The sequence below is a fragment of the Solanum dulcamara genome, chromosome 12 (genome assembly GCF_947179165.1).
Source record: "Solanum dulcamara chromosome 12, daSolDulc1.2, whole genome shotgun sequence".
In the NCBI taxonomy this organism is placed as follows: Eukaryota; Viridiplantae; Streptophyta; class Magnoliopsida; order Solanales; family Solanaceae; genus Solanum; species Solanum dulcamara.
This window is the reverse complement of record NC_077248.1, coordinates 11589581-11601047: the sequence shown is the minus strand read 5'-3', so window position 1 is coordinate 11601047 and position 11467 is coordinate 11589581. Positions and strand designations below refer to the sequence as shown.

At 35.0% G+C, this 11467-nt stretch overlaps 1 protein-coding gene across 2 annotated transcripts; it reads left to right on the top strand.

The window, feature by feature from the left end:
• Positions 1 to 301: 301 nt before the first annotated feature.
• Positions 302 to 2679, top strand: LOC129876849 (uncharacterized). 2 transcript variants are annotated; one of them, XR_008763425.1, is made up of 3 exons: positions 302 to 410; positions 505 to 586; positions 1154 to 2679. XR_008763425.1 is itself a non-coding variant. In XM_055952330.1 (3 exons), exons 1-3 carry the CDS (start codon positions 466 to 468, stop codon positions 2271 to 2273), a joined length of 336 nt encoding a protein of 111 aa, XP_055808305.1. In that variant the 5' UTR covers positions 316 to 465; the 3' UTR covers positions 2274 to 2679. The 2 variants fall into 2 exon arrangements, 1 of the variants encoding a protein (XP_055808305.1); XM_055952330.1 differs by having other exon boundaries at positions 316 to 586; positions 1154 to 1199; positions 2105 to 2679.
• Positions 2680 to 11467: the final 8788 nt, after the last annotated feature.

The following is an 11467-nucleotide window of genomic DNA, read 5'->3' as shown; positions in this document are numbered from 1 at the left end:
CAAGAAGAAAAATTCGCAAAGTGGTCTATGGTAATATTGTGGAAGGCTAGGGGTAAAATGAGAATTTCACAAAGTATTTAAGAAAATTCATGTAGGAGTGGGCCCCCACATGCCACATGGCAGCCCGCCATTGGAGGAGAGAGAGGTGTTGTCCCAATGAAGGCTTGACACTTGTCACCACTTAGGGCTTGACATGTGTCACCACTTAGGGCTTGACACATGTCACCCCCTTAAAGTAGCCTATATATATATATATATATATATATATATATATATATATGTAGATGACTTTTAGTCATCAATATCTCATAAGTTCCATTTATTTCAAGAAAAGTCTAGAAAATAAAAGAAGAGAAGAAGAGAAACTCTAGACTAGAGAGAAAGACCTACGGATTTGGAGGAGGAAAGAGGTAAGTTTTCCGATTTCGTACCGTGAATTAATTATATAGGGTGGACCATGATGTTATGAAGATATTGGTAATGGAAATTGATGGTTTGGAGCAGCCCAAAACGTCACCAAACAGCCCCAAAGTTTTAGCCGCGCTAGGCGAGCTTCCGAGGCAAGTTTTGGCGAGTTTCGGGAAAGGTAAGGTCTCTCCTTTCAAATTTGAGTTTATGATATTTTTATGAGTTGTATTACATGTCCTAAATATGGCTGGAAGTAGATAAAATGTATAAGGATGCTGGATGTTAGAAACAACTAAATGGAAGTCGTAGTAGTTAAATCGAAGTCGCGTAGTGTGTTGTCGTTGTGGTGCTGCAGTTGCAGCTGGTTGGATTGCGTGTTGCAGGGCTTTAAAGTATTTTAAAAAGGGTGTGGTTGCTGCTGGTTGCATCCACACGACCCCCCGATTGGTATGGTTAAAGATTTTACAAAATAAAGGTTAAAAACTCTATTTTGATATCGTAGTTTTATGGTAGTTGTTTGGAGCTTGTGTTGTGTAAAGTTGAGGTGATTTGATTTTATATATACTGATGGTTGTTGTTTTTGATATGGTTGTTGACATGGTGACCGAGTTGATATCTCGGGGATGGTGTATTTATAGGGAAGATGCTGCCGAAATTTCGGTAGATTGGAAATTAATTTCTTTGAAGGATTAAGACAAATATATGGTGGTGAATCTAATGACTATGTCAACTTTCTTGAATGTAGAAAAACAAGTTGGACACATAAGCGTAGCTAGTAAGGTGCGGCACAGGTATGTAAAACTAACCGTTCCTTCTTTTGGCATGTCTTTGGCATAAGTATGTAAGGCTTACCCTTTTCTTTCAAGGCATGATCCCGATGTTATGGTTTCATAAGTGCTTCCATATTTTCTTTGTTTTCAAAAGTTAGGTGTCAATGGTCCCAAGAGAATGACTATTTTTTTCTATAACCCGTCCATGTTTTCCAAAATGTCTATAGCTTTCCAAGACAAAGGTTTACAGTATTACAAGCTTTTATGATAATAACGATAGATATGTTTTACAACGACATTGATGATGTCGAGAATGAGAATATGTTATAATGGCTATGATAAGAACAGATTCATGTCTAAAAGGTTCTTGATATTACTCTCGTCTTGATTTTTAAATAATAGTCTCATCTTATAACAATTGTTCCTTCAAGGTGAGACAAAGCGGCCATGATTAATCCATAATATAATCGGAGGTTACCGACCTTCCGTCACTCCGTCACTCCGATAAATACACGACTTTCGTTGGGCTCTTGTGCATGCTGTCTATATGTATATGTATATGTATATGGGAGATATGGGGAGGTGTATATGTGGCGCTATAGACGCATTCCCACCTGATCAGTTGGAGTAATTTTCATCCTGGACGCGGGATGCCCGGATGCGGGACATATGTGGGCGAACCGACGTTGTTCGATGATATGACTTTTATTTTCTATGTATATGAAAAAGAAATATTTTTAAAGATAAGACAAGCATGCATGTCATTCGGCTTAAAAGGCACTCATATGTACAGGTTACTTCTCTACCTTGTGATATGTTCTATATTTCTACCATGTTATTATTCATATTTATATTCCTTACTATGTTACTATTCATGACTTACATACTTAGTACAAAGCTCGTACTGACCCTCTTTTTCTTCGGAGGCTGCATTTCATGCCGCGCAGGTACACCCAGATGAGTAGAAGCTATTGTAGAAGATGTTCCAACGGGGTTGGCAACTCCACTTGTTATGAAGTGCTGCCGAGTCAGAGTTTATGCGCTATGATGTTTCGTTCGAAGTTAGAGACTTTGCAGACAGAGTTGTGGGTATAGAGTGTCAGCTTTGTAAGCGGCGCCACCAGCTGATAGGTTATTATGAAGTATGTCACAAGTTGTATGAGCTGATGGATTTTTGGAAAGCAGGATTTGGGAAGCTTAGTTATGTTTTTTCATTTTTATTTATGTAAAATTCTAAAGAGATTGAGAATGTAATATGAGTTAGCGGGTTCGCTCGGCTCCGAGCACGGGGTCGGGTGCCCATCACACCCTATTAAGATCAGGGTGTGACAGTATGTCATGTGTATCACTGCATATACACAAAATATAAGTGATATACAAGTTATCTTCATATATGTATTGATGTATCTTGTGTATAAGTCATTTCTATCACGTGTATATCATTATACATACAATGACATACATATGACACATAAGTGATACATACTCTGTATATTTTGCATATTTATTGTGTGTACTATGTATCACTGTACATATAATTACGTACGCACGACATACAACCTCATTATGTTTATGTATTTAATAGGTGTATATCAATGTATATTATGCGTACTTCCATGTATGTATGATGTACTAGTATAATTAATATTGCTATAATTTGTTACTAGTATGTGTGTAGAATATCAGAGAAAAAAAATTATCATCATATTTCTGATTGATTTGCAGTGTTTCTAATAGTGGTCATACTGGCCAAATATTGTTTTGAGTTTAATAAAGGGAAAATTACGTAAATATGTTATGCGAAAGAAAATATTTAATATTTATAGCAATAACATTTTTTTTATTGAACACTTATAATATACTCATAATACAATTTTAATATATTTATAGCAATAACATTTTTTTTATTGAACACTTATAATATACTCATAATACAATTTTAATATATATTACGGAAGAAGTTATAAGCCACATATAATACAAGTTGTTATTCATTAATAATATATTTATCACTTACTTTAATACACTAATAATACATTGTGTCAATTTTTTTTACCAAACAAGCATATTATATTTTAAAATACTTATAATATATTTATATTGCATGTATAATTCACTTTGAATACATAGTAAATTTATCATAATATTGCTATGTATTTCTATAAATAATAATAAATTTTAAAAAATTATTAAAACCAATAATTATTTATTAAAAAATACTCTTTTTCCTTTAATAAAATTCCACGCCCCTGGAAATGAAAATGTTATTGGTCCAACCCCCTATATATTATTTTGGACTTGGACACATATTTCTCTCACCCCAAAATTCCGTTATTCTTTCTAGCAACTTAGAAATATCTAATTTTCGTTCATAATATTAAAATTTTCTTGTTAGCCAAGTTTAAAAAGTCTAAAAAGTGCCGACTAGCCACAAAGCTCTTTAATGTAGTATAAAATATTTTGATATTTACCAATATGTACAAGTAATAAAAATTATTTTCAATAAAATGGTCATATATATGTATATAAAATGTATCTATACGAATATATATAATGTGTTGATATTAAATAAATAGTGGATAATCGTGTATAGAAGATGTATAACTATGTATGTAACGACTTGGCTCCATCATTATGGATAGACCGATGGGGAAGGATTTTGGGCCAGAAAAATTCGGGTAGTAACTTCGAAAAAATTTAGCTTAGGCCAGACTTATATGAATTCTGAGTCAAGCGAGGTTTAGGGTGACCTTGTGAATGGTGGGAGGATTGAATCTCTAATTTGATTGGGTAATCTGATAGCTAAGATAATGTGGAGCATTTACGGCTTCGCAGAATTGCATTCAGGCGAGTAAAACTCCCGAAAATGGACTTGACATGAAATGGTATATTTTAATACGTCTTTGGAAGGAGGTGTGTTGTAAAATGGGGGCTTGGAGGTCAAGTTCTGAGATCACTGTTTGGGCATATCCCTTAAGAGCGGGGTTATTTTCGCCAGAGCGGGACAGTCGCGAATTTAAGATGAAAAAACCCCACATCGATTTATTTCCTTCCTACTTCGTTCTTAAAGAACCAGAAATGACCTAGGGCAATTTTCTACTGGTTTTTACCCCAATTTGTGCCAAAGGTAAATTATTTACTCCCTAAACTTGTAAATTAATTTCTAGAAATCATAATCTATGGTGGGTGATCTTGAGGGAGGATTTTGGTTTGAAAACTAATGGTAGAAAGTAGCCCTAGAATAGGGGTTAGGATCATGGATTGGACTAGGATGAGAATTGCGTTATTTTTCATCATAGTTAGGTCATTTTGTTGGTCCTTTATATGTATTTACTGTTTTTAGATCAAGAACAAGCGGAACGAACTCGGAAAGGGAAAATTATTGTACTTTAGAGTTGTTGAAGCTCGAATTCGAGGTAGGTAATGGTTTTGTTTTCCTTATGAGTTTCATATACTTGTTAAAATGCTTCATGGTATGCATATGTGTATATGAATAGGGAAAATGCTAGAGTTTATGTGAAATGAGCACTTGCTGACCTATTTTGTGATGAATTTATTCTTGGTGACATATTATTGAATATTGAATGTAATTATGGCTGTTTGGTGTGTTGGGATCGGGTGTCACATTTTGAAACATAAATTGGATCATGTATCACGTTTCGACACACATTTAGATTGTGTTTCACGTTCCAACACAAACCTTGGATCGAGTGTCACGTTCCGACACAAGATGAGTGTTTGTAGGTTCCATGAGAGGACCCTTATGTGAAGTTATGATTTTGAGGTTATTGAACTGTGTTCTTGCTAAGTATTGTTTTGATGACACTAGTAAAGTTATTTTTTATATACGTGATTATTATGTTGAGTTTACTTGTCCATGATCCGCTTTCTGGCTAACCGCATGATCCTTCTAGTACATTATTGATTTTGTGTACTCATACTTCATTTGCTCTGTTCTTGTTGAGTACATGGCATATTCAGCCGATTACAGAGAGACTTCGCCTAAAGGAGTAGTTGTGTTTGAGTTCAAGGGTGAGCTATTCTTTCAGGCTGTCATGGACTCTCTCTTTATTTCTAGTCTTTTTTCCTAGACTAAGATGTCAAACATTGATTATTTCTTTAATGACTTTCTAGACTTGTTAGATTTAGAGTTTTGATACAATTGACTTTCAGTTCCTAGGAGTTAAATTCTACGTACATTTGGGCTGTTGACTAAATTTTTCTGAGTTTATGGAAACTCAGTATTACTTACTGGTTTAAATTTCCTTTTTAAGTTGTTTATATTTTGCAAGTATTGTTAGCTTTGAGCTATAAAGATGGTTCTCCCACCGGAGGGTTAGTGTGGGTACCTGTCATGGCAGGACGGGGTCGTGACAATGTATCAGAGATTTAAATAAATCTATTTACATTGTTGATACAATAAAGTATATATTACTGACCGACATTTTTTTCAATTCCAACCAATTCAAATCTACTCTAAACTCTTGATATATTATTCATTCAAATGGTTCACGTTTGCGGCACATCGATTTTAAAAATTGAGCTTTGAACATGAAAGAAGAAGTAGAAGGAGGAGGAGGGGGAAGGAAGGAAGAAGGAAAACAACAAAGAAATAAGGAAGAAGAAAGGAAGAAGGAAAAGAAGAAGGAAGGAAGGGAGAAATCATTAATGGTCGGAAGAAGAAGCCAAAACAGAAAGGAAAAGCAGTAACGAAAAATACTGTGCTTGTAATTGAAAGTGGTCGAATAACAATTTATGTAATTAGTGATAATTGAATTATTTTGGCAGAGAAATTTTGATCTAATACATAGTTTGCCTAATTTTAGTTCTTAGTTTTGAAAATTGAATAAATTCATCCATATCACAAACTACACTATACGTTGGTTCAAATTAAAGGCTCGATTCTCAAGCACATGAGCGTGATGTTCACAAAATAAAAGGTTAATAATTTCGAAGGAAAATATTTTATTTATAAACTCAAAATCTTTTGAATCTTACTTCAAGATCTTTATATTTTTTTGTATTCTATATTTTCAATATTTTTCTATATAATTCTGTATGTTTTTGTGTATTGAAATTAATCTAGCAGCATTTTTATTTATAATAGTTAAAATTAAATTAAACTAGGATTAAAAAACTTATTCTTATATGAACTAGGACAAACAAGTCATAACTCGACATGAATTAAATAAATAGAAAATAACAAATCTTAAACAACTTAGAATTCTTACTCCAACTTTGAATTATTACTCCAACAGACTCGAAAGTACTATATGCAATGGGATGGAGTTGGAAATGGGGGTTCAGGGGTGTGGGTTAAGATATTCAAGGGGTGGGGGGTGGGGGCATTTGTATTGAAGATAATTAGTTGTTAGTTAGTTGTGAATAGTTAGCTGATTCTTGTTAGATGAGTTAGATGATTGGTTGTTAGTTAGTTGTTAATAGTTGTTAATAGTTTGTTAAGATAGTAGGCCCCACACTAATTAAGGATTGTATATGTACAGGAAGTGTAGATATTTTTGTGTACAATTCATTTTCCATTTTGGAATACATACAGAGAAGCCCTAATTGCTCCCTGCCTCTTCTCTTTATCTTCATCTCCTTTCTTCTTCATCTTCCACAACTTTCATTGATCATCGAACATGGTATCAGAGCGGGTCACTAATTGAAGACTGGATTTTATCGAAGAGGACGAGATTAGCCGGAGAAGCCATAAGAGCTCAGAGGCGACGAACAGTGAAGAAGAACTACAGAAAATGGGAGATCTTTCGCAAGGTGAAAGAGTAGTCATAGAGCATGGCCATCCCCTGTATGTGCACCCATCGGACACTTCGGTATGTGTTCTAGCACCGGTGAAACTCATCGGATCTGAGAACTACGGAGTATGGAGCCGAGCTATGAGGATCTCGCTTCTGGCTAAGAAGAAGCTAGGGTTCGTAACTGGAACATGCAAGAAGGAATCGTTCGACGAATATCTCCACGAACAATAGGAGACGGTGAACGCGATTGTGCTCTCGTGGATCATGAATACAGTGTCGGAGAACTTGTTAAATGGCATTGTATATGCATCAAATGCACATTTGGTTTGGGAGGACCTGAAGGAAAGCTTCGATAAGGTGAATCGAGTACGAACATTTCAGGTGCACACGGCCATTGCGAATCTTAAACAGGGAACCAACCTGGTGTCAATGTACTTCTCAAAATTGAAGGAGTTATGGAGTGAGTTTGATTTGATAGCCCCTTCTCCGAATTGTGGCTGTCCAAAGTCTAAGGATTATATTGAGTATCTGCAAGAGCAGAGATTAATGCAATTTTTGAGTGGTCTGAACGAATCTTATGATCAAGCTAAGAGGCAGATTTTGATGAAGTCCAATGCACCATCTGTAAATCAAGCTTATGCCTTGATAGTGCAGGATGAAACCCAACAGTTGAATGCAGAGAAATCTATCCCAGTAGCAATGCAAGTCAGAAGAAATGATAACTATAAGGGTGGCATTTCAATGTTCTGTGAAAATTGTCACATGCGAAATCACACAAAGAAGGATTGCTACAAGCTAGTTGGATATCCCTCAGAAAGGAGCAACAAGGCTAATAGGAGGGATAACAACTATCGTGATGGATGGAGGAGAGATAGGTACAGAGAAGGGCACAAGCGAAATAACAATGAAGAGTGGAAAAAGGAAGCACATGCTGCTCTAGCTAACAATGCAGATTGTGTCCAGGAAAGGCATACTTGTAAGGGCGACAATGAAGGCCAACATGTTGATGACAACAGAAGAAGTGATTCAGAAAATCAGTACAAACAATATGGCACTAATTCTGAAGATTACCAAGCCCATATGACGGGTATTGTGACTTGTTTGATGTCTCGGTTAGAAAATGCGAATGGATAGTTGATTCTAGAGCATCTCATCATATTACTGCAAACAACAAGATACTAAAGAACATTCATAGCTTGAGATCAAACAAAGGAATGAGGATGCATTTGCTAAATGGAAGTACAGTGCCAATTACGCATACAGGATGTGCTGAGTTATTTGGAAAGGAGAGAATTACGAATGTGTTATTTGTGCCTGATTTTAAATACAATTTACTGTCAGTATCACAACTAACTAAGGAACTGAGTTGTTCAGTCAAATTTTTCCCTGATCACTGTGTCTTTCAGGACCTCTACAGTGGCAGGGTGAAGGGGATTGGTAGATTGCAAGGAGGACTGTACATATTCCAAGGAACAACTGAAGAATATGATAAACCAAAAAGAAGCATGAGACAGGCTTACATGGCAGATGCAGATGGAAGATGCAATCTATGGCATAGGAGACTGGGACATCCTTCAACATCTACAATGAAGACTATGGTAGAATTCAAGGACAAGATTGACAAAAATGTGCATAATAACTGTAGAATTTTCCCCTTAGCAAAGCAGACTAGGCTGCAGTTCCCTTTGAGCACTTCTAGAGCAGCTCAACCATTTGAGCTAGTTCACTTAGATTTGTGGGGTCCTTACAAAACTCCCACCTTTGATGGGAAGAACTACTTCCTTACTATTGTTGATGATCATACTAGATAAGCTTGGATTCATTTGTTGTAGCTTAAAACTGAAGTAATTGTAGTCTTGAAATAATTTCTTGCTTTTGTGAATACACAATTCACCTGTAAGGTGAAGACTCTTAGGTCTGACAATGGCACTGAATTCTTTAACCATCAGTGTTATGAGTTATTACAGGGCCTAGAAATAATTCATCAAAGTAGTTGTCCCTATACACCACAACAAAATGGAGTGGTTGAGAGAAAACACAAGCAGATTTTGGAAATGGCAAGAGCTATTAAGTTTCAGGCTTCTTTTCCAATAAAATATTGGGGTTTTTGTGTCAAAACTGCAGTATATCTTATGAACAGGTTGCCATCCAGTGTACTGCAAGGCTGCACCCCTTATGAGCTGATGTACCACAGCAAAGCATCCCTTGATCACTTAAGGGTGCCTGGTTGCCTATGTTTTGTTACTACCCTACCCAGATCAGATAAATTTGCATACAGAGCTAAAGAAGCTGTATTCATGGGTTTTTCAGAGACTCAAAAGGGCTACATTGTGCTTGATTTATCTACTAACAAGTTCTTTGTTAGCAGGGATGTGATATTCCATGAAAATGATTTTCCTTTTTGCAGCTCTATAGCTGAAGAGGATAACACATTTCTTCAACTGAGCCATGCTGATCCTTCATATACTTCTCCTGTTCACATTTGCCAGTCACCACCTGCAGCAGCAAGGGGGACACCTGACAATGGTGCTGCTACAACTGCTACAGATGCAGTAGAAACACCTATAGTTATTGCTGCACCTGCTGATGATATTGCACCTGTTGCACCTGCTGATCATGATATTGCACCTGCTGATGATGATGAGGCTGATAAGACTGCACAAGAGGATGTTGCACCTGCTGTCAATGAAAATAGACCAGTTAGGCTGACCAAACAACCTGGATGGCTGGATGACTATGTTGTCAACACTAGTCATGATCATGATCACATCTACTCTATAAGTAAATATTTGTCATATGCAGGAACATCAAAAAAGTATAGGAGTTATTTAGCAAAGTTCTCTACTTTAGCTGAGCCAAAAACCTTTAAGGAGGCTTCAAAAGATGCAAAATGGATAGATGCTATGCAGCAGGAAGTCAAAGCCCTTGAGGATAATCATACCTGGAGGATTGTTGATCTTCCAAATGGAAAGAATGTAGTTGGCTCTAAATGGGTCTACAAGATCAAGTATAAAGCAAATGGAGAAGTAGAGAGATTCAAGGCAAGGTTGGTGGCAAAAGGATATAGTCAAAAGAAAGGTCTCGACTATCATGAAACCTTCTCTCCAGTGGCCAAAATGATCACAGTGAGATCAGTGATTGCACTGGCAGCATCAAAGGGATGGAAACTCCACCAAATGGATGTGTATAATGCATTCCTACAAGGAGATTTGTATGAAGAAGTGTATATGAAACTACCAGAAGGGTTCAAGAGGCAGGGGGAGACCAAGGTATGCAGATTATTGAAGTCTCTGTATGGCTTAAAACAGGCGTTAAGGCAATGGAATATCAAGTTAACTGATGCATTGCTAGCTGCAGGATTCACACAAAGCCTCCATGACTACTCACTTTTCACAAAGAGATCAGGTAACAATATTGTCATAATACTTGTATATGTGGATGATCTTCTCATTACTGGAGATAGAAACAATCTCATAAAGGCAGCCAAGCAGATCCTGCAACATGACTTTAGAGTAAAAGACTTGGGGGAACTCAAGTATTTCCTTGGTATAGAAGTTCTGAGATCACAATATGATATCATCCTTAATCAAAGGAAATACATATTGGAGCTTATATCAGAAATGAGCTTGGCAGGCACAAAGCCAACTGCCACACCTCTCGAACCTGGAATCAAATTGACTACTATGGAGTATGACTGTTGACACCCAATTTTTACCCTCAACAACGTAATTTTTACAAAAAAATAATAATAATACAATAATAATAAAAAATATATATAAAATTAAATAATAATAATAATAATAATAATAATAATAATAATAATAATAATAATAAAACGAAATATACATATATGGTATCATCATTTTAAATTAATTTCTCTCTCTATATATATATAGCTATATATATATATATAAAATAATTCTTGAATATAATATATTTTATTATTTATTCAAAAGAATTGTCTCAAAAGATTTTATTTTTAAAATAAATAGCTCTGTTAATTAGTTTGATTTAATTAATAGACTCATATTTCAAGTTAATTTATTTAAACTGAAGTTAATTATTTACTTTGTCAAAAATGAGAGGTTTGTTAATTAATTAATGCATACTCATCTTATTTTAATTTTAGACTTCTTCAATTTTAATTAAATTAAAATAATTGGCTTTTATAAAACCATGCATATTTTCAAGTGTATTTTAAATAATTTGTCATCTTTATAACATATGCATTTTTTTTGTTATATAGTCATTATCTCTTAGTAATATTTAAATTTGACTTATAAAAAGAAAAATATTATTTACCATAATTAATTATTTCGTAAATTAATAATTAGTTACAATGAGGTTAATCATTTTACTTTTGTTAAAATTAAGAAGATCGTAAATTAATTTGTCTAATTTGATAACCAATTTCACTAATTAATTTTACGTTTTCATTACTTCTCCTAAATAACAAATAATTAATATTGAATTAACAATTTTTTTTTATTCTTCCATTAATACTACAACACGCAAATAATATATATGCCA